Source organism: Cricetulus griseus, chromosome X (genome assembly GCF_003668045.3).
Source record: "Cricetulus griseus strain 17A/GY chromosome X, alternate assembly CriGri-PICRH-1.0, whole genome shotgun sequence".
NCBI lineage: Eukaryota > Metazoa > Chordata > Mammalia > Rodentia > Cricetidae > Cricetulus > Cricetulus griseus.
Window position 1 is genome coordinate 76,027,210 of NC_048604.1, and position 13,941 is coordinate 76,041,150.

Genomic DNA, 13,941 nt, shown 5'->3' on the forward strand with positions numbered 1-13,941 from the left:
GTGCAGGTATACCCATAATTGCCATTACCTCTAATAGGTGTGTGATAACAGAATTGGCCTTTTTAGAGCTAAGAGCAGTGCCCCATTGAAACCCTGAGAATGTGTTTATAGTATGGTGTACATATTTTAAATTTCCAAATTCTGGAAAGTGAACACATTCATTTGCCAAATTTTATTTCTATGTATACCCTTGGGATTACTGCCTGCTGGTAATGGAACTTGATCATAGAATGAACAGGTAGGGCAGTTTCTTACTATCTCCTTGACTTGTTGCCATGTGATGGAAAAATCCTTTTTTGAACCTTTGTTATTTACATGGTATTTTTTTATGAAATTCTGAGGCTTCTAGCATGCCGATTATAAAGGGTTTCCATGTATGTTTCTGGTAGATCTACATTCATTGGTCCAGTGTCTGCCCTTACCATATCTCCTACATAATCCAGAAGGCAGTGGCCTTTTGTTTGAGGCATTGTTAGAATTCTCATATCTACAATTTCTCTTGATATGTCCCATTCTGCCATAGCTGAAACATCTAGGTTCCTGGCGCCTTCTTGGTCTCCTGTGGAAAGCTCTTCCTAGCCAAGGTTCTGGTTCATAGTAGTGATAAACTCTGGCCTCTTGGACCTATGTTGACCTCTGTAAGGTGCTTCTCTTTCCCAAGCCCCTGCATCACCTCTGGAACTTTTAATCTCCTGTTGCCATTTTAAACCTTTCGAGATGGCCTCTCTTATCCAAGCTCCTGTATCTTGTACGTTATAGTGGAGGTTGACTGTATGTAAAACCCATTCTTCCAGAGGAGCTGATCTGATCTTTAAAGGCAAAAGTATTCTTTTGCATATTGGGTTTGCATTTTCATAAGCTGTTTTATATATGATTGATTTATTTGTTTCCAGATCTGTTATCTGTAATTCTACTGCCGTAGTTAACCTTTGTAAAAAGTCCTAGAACTGTTCTGTCGGTCCCTGTTCTCCTTTGGTAAAGAGTAATTCCACTCTCTCTCCTGGTTCATGAACTTTATCCCAGGCATTCAAGCCTGCTGTCCTGCATAAGGACAATATGTGCTCATCATATGCAGCCTGAGTATGTGGGTCAGGGAAAACCACTGGAGAGGGCCTAACCACCTCAGGAAGGTCTTCCTAACGCCTAAATGGTCTAGGTGATTTTACCCCTCTTTGATGGCCTGTTTTATTTATTTAAGAAGCATCAGATTCTGAAGTATCAGATTGAAGGTTATCTAAGGCCTGTAACCTGTTTACCACTGTTACTCTGATTGTCTGAACTTTCTGGATCCTTTGAGTTTCTAAGGCTTTCATAGAATCGGTAAATTTTTGTTTTGTTTATTTATGTATGTTTCTAAACATTTAATATTCTCATTCTTAGATAGTATCTGAATGACATGTAAATTGCTTTCCAGATATCCAATCCTAGACTCAAGCTTTAGACCTGTGTCAGTAGATACGTCAGACATGGAGCAAATAGTCTGAGCCAAGTCACCAATCTTGTTCTGGTTATAAGCTATCTTTGCATATAAAGTGTCGGACACAGAACAGATTCTTGTTTCTAGTTGGCTACAGATATGCTTCACTTTATTATGGTCCTCAGACAGCCTAGCATCTAACGCCTGGGACATGGAGCAGATGTTTGTAAATCTGCTGTACATAGTCCTGGGTAACAGACAACTTTGTATCTACTGTATAGGACATGGAACAAAGCTCTGTTTCTATTTTGCCCATGGATCTGTTCCACCTGCTTAGACAATGTGGCATGGCTAGATTGATTATCCCCTACCTCCTTATGCAAAGCTCTTATTTCCTGTAAACAGTCTGCGAAGGTGTCTCTGTCTCTGTTCCTGAGGCCTCTAGCTAGAAAAATGACTTGTGCCATAACGCTGACTGTTAGTACGGCATACAGACATGAATTTGGCCAATCGGGACTCTCTCCAAGCATTGAATTTACATAAGAATAAAGAATATCACCAATGGTTTTAAAGACAAGTTCTCTGCCATTTTACCGGTAACTGTTGGTTTAAACTCCAGGCGCAGTAACTGTTTTTGACCAGCAGGTGGCGCAGGTGTTCAGCAGGTGTTTGAGTTGGATCTGAAAAACTGTGTTCGCTGGAACTTTGGTAGCGGCAGGTCAAGGCGCAAGCGTGTAGGATCTCCATGCACGTGCACCGGAGGGTTGAAGTCGTGCAATCGGTTGTGCGGGGATCCGGAGCTGGGCAGCCTTTCCTGGACTTTCAGCTCTGGAGGCAGAGTTCCCAGCGGGCCCTGGGCTTTTACCACAATCCTGATACCAGTTATTACGATGAATAACTAATACATAGCCAGTAATGGTCAGGATATCTTTAATAAGTAAATGCCAACTGTCAGGGAAACCAGAGCGAGCAAAAGCAGCAGACAAAAGATAGCCTTGGCTATCCCTTAAACCTTTACCATGTCACCTTGACCACACCTGATGGGCGTGGTTGGAAACACCTGTATCTTGCCTTTAAGAGGCATGGTTACGGTGTCTCCCTACAATTCTCCTTTTAGTGTAAAAGAGGATTAAAACTTAACAGTGTAAAGTATCCAAAATTAACAATCATAAAGGTGAAATACAAGAAGATACAATAATCTGCTATGTCACATCCTAACCATGTCTATTTCAGCTAAACCCTAAAGTCATCAGAAAGGTGTCCAAACCTGAACACCTCCTTTCAATCCTAACCCAAACAATAGGAAAGTATCCTTAACTAGGTGTACATTATCCTTAGTGATGCCAAGTAATGAGAGATCAATCCAGGTCCGTAAGCCTAAGTTTTCTTTATTCAGATAACACCAGCCAAGCGCAAGCCAAAGCGGGCCAGGGGCAGCAAGGCAGCCAGGCCAGAGAGAAGGGAGAAGGGAGAAGAGGGTCTCCACGTGTGCGTGGTCCCTGAAGAACCATTCCTGCATCACCTTAGACTTCCCCTTACCACGCCCTCATGGGCGTGTCCAGGCACACCTGTCTGGGATACTAGGAGGCGGGGCTACATTGTTTCCCTACAGTTTTGTGTAAACTTAATACAATCTAGAGTAATTTTGGAAGGGGGAACCTCAACTGAGAAAATACCTGACCATAATGGCCTTTGGTGCATTTTTTGATTGATGATTGATGTGGGAGGGCCCAGCTCACTGTAGGTAGTGTCACCCTTGGTCCTGAGTTGTGCAAGAAAGCAGGCTAAGACAAAAGGAGCAAACCAGTAAGCAACACTCCTCTATGGCTTCTCCATGAGCTCCTGACTCCAGGTTCTTGCTTCGACTTCCCTCTGTGTTAGGCTAGGACCTGAGAGCTGTAAACTGAAATCAACCCTTTCTTCCTCAAGTTGCTTTTGGCCGTGTTGTTTTATCACAGCAACAGAAGCCCAACTCAGACAATCCTCATTTCAAGCCTCAACTTACTCTTGTCTAAAAAGTCATTTTCCCATTGGAAGGTGTTCTGGATAGTTTTATGCTAACTTGATACAAACTAAAGTCATCTGAGAGGAGGGAATCTCAATTAAGAAAATGCTTCCCACAAGGTCAGGCTGTAGGCAAGCCTGTAAGTCATTTTCTAACTTAGTGATTGATGGGGAGGGTCAAGCCTATTGTGGGTGGTGTCATCCCCAGACTGGTGGTCCTGGGTTGTGTAAGAAAGCAGACTGAGCAAGTTATGAGGAGTAAGCCAGTAAGCAGCACTCCTTCATGGCCTCTGAATCAGCACTTTCCTCCAGATTCCTGCCCTGCTTTAGTTCCTGTCCTGACATCCTTCATTGATGAACAGTGATTTGGAAGTGTAAGCCAAACAAACCCTTTCCTCCCCACTTTGCTTTTGGTCATGGTATTTCTTTCTTTACTTTAAATTTTTTTTTGTTTTCAATATATCCCAATCATTTTGCCCTCCATCCACTCCTCCCAGTCTCAGTACCCCCACCCCCCACTGCCTTCTCCCCTAAATCCATTCCTCTTCCATTTCCCTTCAGAAAAGAGCAGGTCTCCCAGGGATATCACTGGTCATGGTATTTCATCACAGAAATAGTAGCCTTAACTAAGGCAGAAGATTATATATTCACAGGTTTTGAGGGTTAGGAGGTCGATGTCTTTGAGGGTCAGGATTCTGTTTCTCATAGGACTTTGCTCAGATGGAAGTTATTGCGGTATGCTCTGGATAACTAGTAGTGAACAAATAATAGCATTCCTTGTTCTGAAGGAAGTCTAATAGATGTCACTGTTCTAACCACTTACAATCTTGGCCTCATAAGTAACAACACCAGAAGCCAACTTAAGCTACCAACTTCATGTCAAACTTCGTTCTTTTCTTGCTTTCAACTCTGATAATCATTTTTAAGTCCTGTTCAATCAGCCTGGGGAACAATTCAAGAACTTCCTTAACATCACCTCTAACGCTGACCTCATCACTTGCCACTAGGATTGTTATCACTTCCTAGCCTCCTTCCTGTCACAGATCTCACTCCACTTCAGTCGATTGCCTTCTCCATTTCTAGAGTTTGCATGCTGAAAAAAGCTTACTTTCCCTGTTCATTAGTTCTTATGTTAGGGCAGAGTGTGCCAAAGTCTCTCACTCTCTACACATTATTCAGTTGTGGATGTTGCAAAATATTTGTACACTGTGTGAAGATGTGTTTTTGTGATTGGTATAATAAAGAACTGAATGGCCAATAGCTACGCAAGAGGTATACGAGGGACTTTGTGGGACAGAGTGGGACAGAGAAGACTCTGGGAAGAAGAAAGGTAGAGACACCAGGAGACCCAGCACAAACAACTTCCAAAACTATAGAAATGACAGAAACAGCTGTCTGCCTGGACAGCTGTTTGCTCTGTAATGTTGGGGCATCCATCTTTCTCCCACCTCCAAAGATACTAACTAATGCCTTCAGGACTTAGAGCAATGTTCTTACAACTGGTTCAGGCATTTTCATGACCATGATGCAAAGAGGAAGTTATTACATAGGCCTCAAAATTCTAAAGATAATCTGAGGCATTATTATGAACATGGAAAATAATATCCACCGTAATTTGAAGTGAGGTCCAACCTTGTACTTTATGTAGATGGACTTCTCTTTTGGGGCCACCAGTATACAAAAAAAAATGACATGGAGACTTATTTTATTTTCTTATTTTTTATAGTTCAAATTAGGAACAAACTTGCTTCTCCACCACATCATCCTGGGCCGGGCCTAGGCCCTCCCCCATGTGTCCAGGGCAAAGGTGCATTCCTTCACGTGGGATGGGCTCTTAAAGTCCCTTTTTACACCAGGGAAAAATACTAATCCACTACCAGGGGCCCCTTAGAGTTCGGAGGCTTCCTTATTGACATCTATGATCAGGGGTCTGGATCAGTGACATGGAGACTTATTAATTATGAAAGCTAGGACTTAGCTTAAGCTAGTTTCTAATTAGCTCTTATAACTTATAACTCCATATTTTTAAATCTACATTCTTCTACACACTTGTTACCTCATCTCCATTATGCCCATTCTGGTTATTCTGTGTCTGGCTGGTGACACAGAAAGAAAAGTCTGTCTACATGTGGGTCTCTGTATTAATTCCCATCTACTTCAAGAAGAAGCTTGTCTGATGAGGAATGAGTGATGCACCGATATATGGGGCTAACAGTATGTTGTTAGGAGTCATTTTATTGCTGTGTTTCTTTAGCAGAATAATAGTAGTAGGCTTTCCCTTAAGCCCTTGACCTATCTAGTCTCAGGCTCTTGGCCTCATTAACAGTGTCAAGTATGCTTTTTATCTCACAGAACAGGCCTTTACTGTTAGTTGTCCCTCATATTTCTTCCTTTACCCTGGCTTTCCATCCTCCTCTCAATTTACTCTCCTTATTCTAGTTTCCCTTTTATCTTTCTATAACACTATATTCTATTTATTCTTCCTTGGAAGATCCCACCCTTCCCCATGGTTCCTTACTAGATACTTAACCTCTGTGGTTATTTGGATTGTTTCTAGCTTTATCCATGTACCTGAAAACTTCATAATTTTATTTTTCTTAACAGCTGAATAATACTCCATTGTGTAAATTTCCCACATTTTATTTATCCATTCATCATTTGAGGAAAATATGGGCTGTTTCCAATCTCTGGCTATTATGAACAGAGAAGCAATGAACATGGATGAGCACCTATCTCTGTAATAGGATACAGAACCCTTTGCATATTTGCCTAGAGTGGTGTAGCTGGTAATTGTGGTAAATTGATTTTCGGCTTTTGTTGCTGTTGCTGTTTTGTTTTTGTTTTTTGAGACAAGGTTTTTCTGTCATAGTCCTGGCTGTCTTGGAACTCACTTAGTAGTGGGCCTCAAACCCACAGAGATCTGCCTGCTTCTGCCTGAAACTCACCTCTGTAAGGCCTCAAACTCACAGAGATCCATCCACCTGCTTCTGCCTCCCCATTGCTGGGATTAAAGGTGTGTGCCACAATGCCTGGCAACAATTTTCAGCTTCCCAAGGAACCTCCACACAGATTTCCATAGTGGCTGCACCAGTTTGAACTCCTGCAGCAATAAATAATTGTTCTCCCCTCTCTGCCTCCTTGCCAGCATGTCATTTGCTTTACTGATCTTGGCCACGCTGACTGGGGTGAAGTACAATTGTAAAGTAGTATTAATTTATATTTCCCTGATAAAAGCACTTTAAAAATGTTTCCTATGTATTTGCATTTCTTCTTTTCAGAATTTTCTATTCAGTTCCACGGCCCATTTTTAATTGAATTATTTATTTTCCTAATGTATTATTTTTGAAGGTTTTTTTGGTATATTGTAATCACTAATCTTCTGTGGGATGAATCGCAAGGTATATCTTTGGCCATAAAAAATATCCAGTTATCTTTAAAAAATTCTTATTTTAACAATTTCCAAAAAATGTTAATAAAAGGGAATTTAATCCAATAGAATAGAATGTACCCAGTGGAAGTAGGAATTGATATGCTCTAGGTACATTGTATTTATGTATGAATTACCCAAGACTGTATAATTTTTTAAAAAATATTTATTTTAAGGACATCTATATTTTAGGAGTCTCAGGAACTTATCTTAGATTCTTGTCATTACATGTCTTATTGTGAATATGTGTCATTGCTGTATGTAAATTGAAACATTAGAGCAACTTTTAAATACCTGTCCAAAAAGACTAGCAACAACAGGACTAGGAAGGGATTAGAAAACAAAAGCCTGTAAGTAGTCAGAGAATCATATTACTCCAAATCCTTCATCCAAACAAAGAAAAACTGAAATGTATAAAGAAACACAAAACAAATGGTTGTGAATAGGAACACCATCTTATGTGTCCAACTCTGCAAAAACCGCGGGAGCTAACAGGACAAGAAGCTTGCCTTGTTCACATGAAATATATCCTCGTCATTGTAAGGGCTACCAAAGCGAAGTTCCTTGGGTGAGCTAAAATTGAGATGAGTACCAGGAGTAACCAAAAAATGTCTGGAATGAGATTCCAGACAAGGTTCAATTACTTTTTCTTTTAAGACAGCACCGTAGTATGGAGCCCTGATTGTACAAAATAAAAATCACTGGCTACACCAGGCTGGTTTCGAACTTAGAGAGCCACCTATGTCTGCGTCCCAAGTGCTGGGCTTAGACGTATGCGCCACCAACGCCCATGTTTCAGTGGGTCTGCCATTTCGTTCTTGAAGACTCTATCAAGACATTACACCTGTCCATGGCTGTTAATGGCAGTTGCGTTCCTGTTAAAATTAACACCTACTGACATTTTAACCGAAAGGGCTTCGTGTTTGCTGCTTTGCTTACACTTTGGTGCCGTATGTATAGTTTTTATCGTTACACGGAAGGCATGGTACACCCCGCCATAACCTTACACTCTCCAGCGGAAGTGTAGCCCCCGCCCCCGCCCCCCCCCGCCCCCCCCCGTGAACAGCACCGGAAGTAAGCAGGACCCTGGCCAGTGACTGGGCTTCGTGAGCCATTCGAGGCTTGGACTTGTGGCGTGCAGGAGTGGCGTTCGGCTGCTGGTCGTTCTCAACGGCTTGTGTGGCTTGTGTTCACTTCCACAGCGGCAGAATCAGGGCGGACAGTGTCAGTAACACCTACAGGTACCGAATTTCTAGAAATTCTTAAGAAATTAGTGTCATTTTTGACTGTTTCATCCCCTGAGGTGGGGGGTTTCCCGGCGTCTACCGGACAGAGGCCATGAACTAAGGCTGTCCGGCCTAGGCCTCTAGAATGGTTATTACCTCAGCTGCGCAGAGGCCGCGTAAGGCTGACAGGCTCAAGGCGCGGCCTGAGGTGGGGAGGGCGATTTCTTGGGGTCCACATTAAATTAGGGTTGTAACGGACTTGTAAACTGACAGGAATATGACCGAAGGCTGTGATTTCCACGTCTCTTTGCCGACGCGGTATCTTTTTCTTTAAGGGCCCTGACGCGGTATCGTTTTCTTTACTTTAAGGGCCCTGACGTGGTGTCTTTTTACTTTAAGGGCCCTGACGTGATGTCTTTTTACTTTAAGGGCCCTGACGGTGTCTTTTTACTTTAAGGGCCCCTACGCGGTGTCTTTTTAATTTAAGGGCCCTGACGCGATGTCTTTTTAAATTAAGGGCCCCGACGGTGTCTTTTTACTTTAAGGGCCCTGACGAGGTGTTTTTTTTACTTTAAGGGCCCGGGGACCCCGACGTGGTGTCTTTTTACTTTAAGGGCCCCTACGCGGTGTCTTTTTAATTTGAGGGCCCCGACGCGGTGTCTTTTTAATTTGAGGGCCCCGACGCGGTGTCTTTTTACTTTAAGGGCCCTGACGCGATGTCTTTTTACTTTAAGGGCCCTGACGCGGTGTCTTTTTAATTTAAGGGCCCTGACGTGGTGTCTTTTAACTTTAAGGGCCCTGACAGTGTCTTTTTAATTTAAGGGCCCTGACGTGGTGTCTTTTAACTTTAAGGGCCCTGACAGTGTCTTTTTAATTTAAGGGCCCTGACGCGGTGTCTTTTTAAATTAAGGGCCCCGACGGTGTCTTTTTACTTTAAGGGCCCTGACGCGGTGTCTTTTTAATTTAAGGGCCCTGACGTGGTGTCTTTTAACTTTAAGGGCCCCGACGGTGTCTTTTTACTTTAAGGGCCCCGACGCGGTCTTTTTAATTTAAGGGCCTCGGTGTGGTATCTTTTTACTTTAAGGGCCCGACGCGGTGTCTTTTTACTTTAAGGGACTGGGGGCCCTGACGCGGTGTCTTTTTAAATTAAGGGCCCTGACGAGGTGTCTTTTTAATTTAAGAGCCCTGACACGGTGTCTTTTTACTTTAAGGGCCCGGTGGCCCCGGCATGGTGTCTTTTAACTTTAAGGGCCCTGACGCGATGTCTTTTTACTTTAAGGGCCCTGATGCGATGTCTTTTTACTTTAAGGGACCCGACGGTGTCTTTTTAATTTAAGGGCCCTGACGCGGTGTCTTTTTAAGTTAAGGGCCCTGACGCGGTGTCTTTTTAAATTAAGGGCCCTGACGCGGTGTCTTTTTACTTTAAGGGCCCTGACGCAGTGTCTTTAAATTAAGGGCCCTGACGCGGTGTCTTTTTAAGGGCCTCGATGTGGTATCTTTTTACTTTAAGGGCCCGACGCGGTGTCTTTTTACTTTAAGGGACTGGGGGCCCTGACGCGGTGTCTTTTTAAATTAAGGGCCCTGACGCGGTGTCTTTTTACTTTAAGGGCCCTGACGCGATGTCTTTTTACTTTAAGGGCCCTGATGCGATGTCTTTTTACTTTAAGGGCCCTGATGCGATGTCTTTTTACTTTAAGGGACCCGACGGTGTCTTTTTACTTTAAGGGCCCTGACGCGGTGTCTTTTTACTTTAAGGGCCCGGTGGCCCCGGCGTGGTGTCTTTTAACTTTAAGGGCCCTGATGCGGTGTCTTTTTACTTTAAGGGCCCTGACGGTGTCTTTTTACTTTAAGGGCCCTGACGCGGTGTCTTTTTAATTTAAGGGCCCTGACGCGGTATCTTAAATTAAGGGCCCTGACGTGGTGTCTTTTTAAATTAAGGGCCCTGACGTGGTGTCTTTTTACTTTAAGGGCTCGGGGGCCCCCGACGTCGTGTCTTTTAACTTTAAGGGCCCTGACTCGGTGTCTTTTTACTTTAGGGCCCCTACGCGGTGTCTTTTTACTTTAAGGGCCCGGGGCCCCCGACGTGATGTCTTTTTAATTTAAGGGCCCTGACGTGGTGTCTTTTAACTTTAAGGGCCCTGACTCGGTGTCTTTTTACTTTAGGGCCCCTACGCGGTGTCTTTTTACTTTAAGGGCCCTGACGTGGTGTCTTTTAACTTTAAGGGCCTCGATGCGGTGTCTTTTTACGTTAAGGGACCCGACGGTGTCTTTTTACTTTAAGGCCCCTGACGCGGTGTCTTTTTACTTTAAGGGCCCCTACGCGGTGTCTTTTTAATTTAAGGGCCTCAGCGCGGTGTCTTTTTAATTTAAGGGCCCTGACGCGGTGCTTTTCTTTACTTTAAGGGCCCTGACTTGCCGTTAGGATGGAACGAAATTTGGAGGAGGCTCTGGAGCAGACAGATGATATTATTGAAGTCTCAAGTCTCCAGCAACAGCCCCCTCCAGTGACACCCACATCTAGTGGGGAAAAATCTCTTCAGGAAAAACTGTATGAAATTTATATGGAGGAATGTAAGAAGGAGCCTGAAGCAGAGGGCCTTCAAAACAATGTCAACTTGCTAGAGAAGCTTATGAAGAGAGAGGCGTTGCCGTGTTTAGTGGTCAACCTGTATGCAGAAAATCAGGGCTATTCTCTCCTGCTCAAGGACAAAGATGGAGCCCTTATAGAGCCCGTTTCAGTGCCTTATGTAGGACAGAAACTGCTCGAATATTTGGATGCTGAACAGTTACCTTCTTTTCTGATTGATGCCCTGGAAAAGTCCCCTGTGAATGTGTTTCACCATGGGTGTGTCATAGCAGAAATCCGAGACTACCGGCCATGCAGTACCGGCTACCCTCCTGGGGAGCCTGGTGAAGATCCTACTGCATCATCTACTGAGTCTGCTGTCTCATCTACTGTGTCCTCTCCTGCTTACCAAACTCGTCACATCCTCTTACGTCCGACGATGCAGTCACTAGTGAGTGATGTGGAGTCCATAACAAGTGACAACCGTCAGTGGACCCAGGAAGAAAAACTTGAACTTGAGAGCCAAATGATCTTGGCTACAGCAGAGCCACTGTGTCTGGAACCCTCTGTTTCTGTCACCTCCACGGGCAATACACTGCTGTTTAATGAGCAGAAGATGAACACTGACCCCATGAGGGAATGCCTCTCCAGTCCTGAGCAGCCGCTAGAACTGGAGGAAGAAAAGAACATATGTACAACTCCTCCTGATGTTGCAACAATGATTGCTTGCAGAAAACGAGCAGAAATAAAACCAGGTGACCAATATGATCTGAAGATTGCTGAAGCAGGAAAGTGTGTAGATACATGGAAGCAGAGACCCTGTGAACTGGTGGCCCCCTCACAGGTCGATGTGCAGAAATATGCTAAAGGGAAGCAGTCTGTGCCCCATGATGACTCAGCATCAACATCCTGGCCAGCTCCTGAGGTAAAATGTGGTGATGTATGTGATAGTAAAGAGGTCAGTCAGTCATGGGTAGCAAAATCAAATGTGACTGAGTCCCTTAGTGACCCATTTTTCTCTCCTGAAATAGAGCCACCAACAGAGGGCCCATGTGATAGCCAGATGTGTCTTCCTCAAGTTGCCCCAAGTGATTGTCCACTTGCTTCTGTAGCTGGGGCAAAGATTGAGTCTGGGGAGGCAATGGGTGTGTGCCAAGGGTCTGTCCCAAGCCAGGCTGTGTGTCTAGGCAAAAACCTACAGGGATCCACTGACTCCATCTGTCTTGGCCAGCCCTCCCCAGGGAGCGATGCCAAATCCCATTCAGTGACATCCTCAGTCTCAGAGGTGGGAGATAAGACCCCAGCTCCACTGTTGACACTGCCCTCCACCTCAGGACGGAGCTCTTCAGCAATCAGGCCTCCCTTAGTGCTAGTCAGAGGTAGGAAGATTCTGAGATTTTCTCCTTATTCCACATCAGCTAGCCTGGCTCAGCAAACCTTCTGGGGAATGAGTGGTGTTAACAACCCTCCTCCAGCTGTCCAGCCTTCTGCCAGCTCATCAGAGAGCCGTCCAGCCACCCATGGCACCAGCAGTGCCACTGGCCAAAATGTCACCAATGTTTTTGGCCTTACACAGGGAGCCCCTGTTTTGAAGAGTATTCTGACCCAGGTACAGAGCTTCCCCACTAGTGCCCCAGGATCTACAGAAACCTCTTCCAGAGGCTTTCTGCCTCCTAGAGGTCAGATGCCCAGTACCCAGACCAGAGCACCACAGTGCTCTGTGCAAACATCTGTGAAAGTATTTGTAAAAAATACTTCAGGCCCTGTAACTGTCAGGCTTTCACCTAGCTCTGTCATTTTGCACCCAGAGTCACAATCACAGGGTCCCCAGCAGCCGCCACAGCAGCCACAGCAGCAGGCACAGCAGCAGCCACAGTCACGGCTGTATCCACAGCCAGAGCGGCAGCGCCCCCAGCAGCCAGATTCTTTGTATGTGTTTATTTCAAAACGGCATCAGCCACCTAGGGCTCCTATCCCTCCACAGCCAATTCCACTACCTTACCAGTACAACCAGAGATCAAGCTTTCAGCAATGGGTAGTGCCAACTCAGCAAACTGGTCTCTTTAACCTTGCTGAGGCCAGGAGGGTTCACCAGTCTCAGGCCACTGTGGTGTGTCGGGTAGGCTCTACCCAGAGTCCTGGGCAGAACCTTCCTTCACAGAGCATTCAGAACCCTGCAGCTGGGGTAGAACAGCTGCAGGCCCGGGGCCAGAATGTGCATCTGAGATTCGTGCCACGTATAGTGGCTGTGTCTAGAGCAGCCACTCAGCGTAGTCATCAGGGGCACACAGGTAGCCAGGACACAGGTGGCCAGGACACAGGTACAGGGAAGGGAGGTCCACCAACCACCCCAAAGTCTTAGTCTCCCTCTTTCAAAAAAATGCACCAACATTGAGCTAAATCAATTCTGTTTTTACTTTGATTTTGGTGTTTTTAATGTACCAATGTTTTACGGTTTAAAAACAAAAAAGCTCAATACTAGAATTTTACATAGAACACAGGAAGGAATTTTTTAAACTGGTGCTATTTTACTTGTTATTCTTTTTGTTGTTGATAGAGACAAGTTTATTGTAGTGTCCTGAAGCATATCTACATAGGTTGGTTTTAGTTTCTTACAGATTGTCGTTTCTCTATTAAAATTGTAAAAATATACTTTAATAACTTAGCAATAATTTAGAGGTTTATTTATAAATGATTAAAAACACATTTTATATGTTTTAACAAAAATTATTTGGGGAAGGAGTAATGTATTATCCTCAATAACTTGTTTTCTTTTTTTCCCCCTGAGACAGGATTTCTCTGTGTAGCTTTAGCTGTTCTAGAACTCATTCTGTAGACTATGTGGGTCTCAAACTCATGTAAATCCTCCTGCCTCTGCCTCCTGAGTGCTGGGTTTAAAGGTGTGTACAACCACTGCTTAGCCTGTTGTAAAAATTTTTAGGACACAGCTCAGTATTAGTAAGTACAATCCCGATGTCCTGCAACATAGTTCTAGAACTTATTCATGTTTTTAGGGATTGAAAGTCTGTGTCTGTTAACCATCAAATCTCCCACTTCCAGTCCCCCTTCCCCCCGCCCTGGTTGCCACCCGTCTACTTATGTCTTCTGGAGTCTGAGTGCTCCCAGCGCCTCACATGCATGGAAACACGAGGTGGCTATTATATCAGGCAGCCTTTTTCACTTGGCATGATGTCCCCAAGGTCTGTGCATGTTGTGCCTTGTGACAGAAGGTCAGTGCTTTGTAAAAATCATTTCCCCATGTTAAATATGTAAGGAATTAACTTGTGAACCAGGAAAAGCG

General features: G+C 44.3%; 1 protein-coding gene across 1 annotated transcript; it reads left to right on the forward strand.

The window, feature by feature from the left end:
- Positions 1–10,497: 10,497 nt before the first annotated feature.
- LOC100766708 (transcription factor SPT20 homolog) lies at positions 10,498–13,002 on the forward strand. Its single transcript, XM_035449738.1, has one exon. It carries the CDS (start codon positions 10,498–10,500, stop codon positions 13,000–13,002), a length of 2,505 nt encoding a protein of 834 aa, XP_035305629.1.
- The last annotated feature ends 939 nt before the right edge of the window (positions 13,003–13,941 follow it).

Excerpts from the sequence above, each read along its gene's own strand:
- LOC100766708 (XM_035449738.1), top strand. The coding sequence starts at position 10,498 with ATGGAACGAAATTTGGAGGAGGCTCTGGAGCAGACAGATGATATTATT.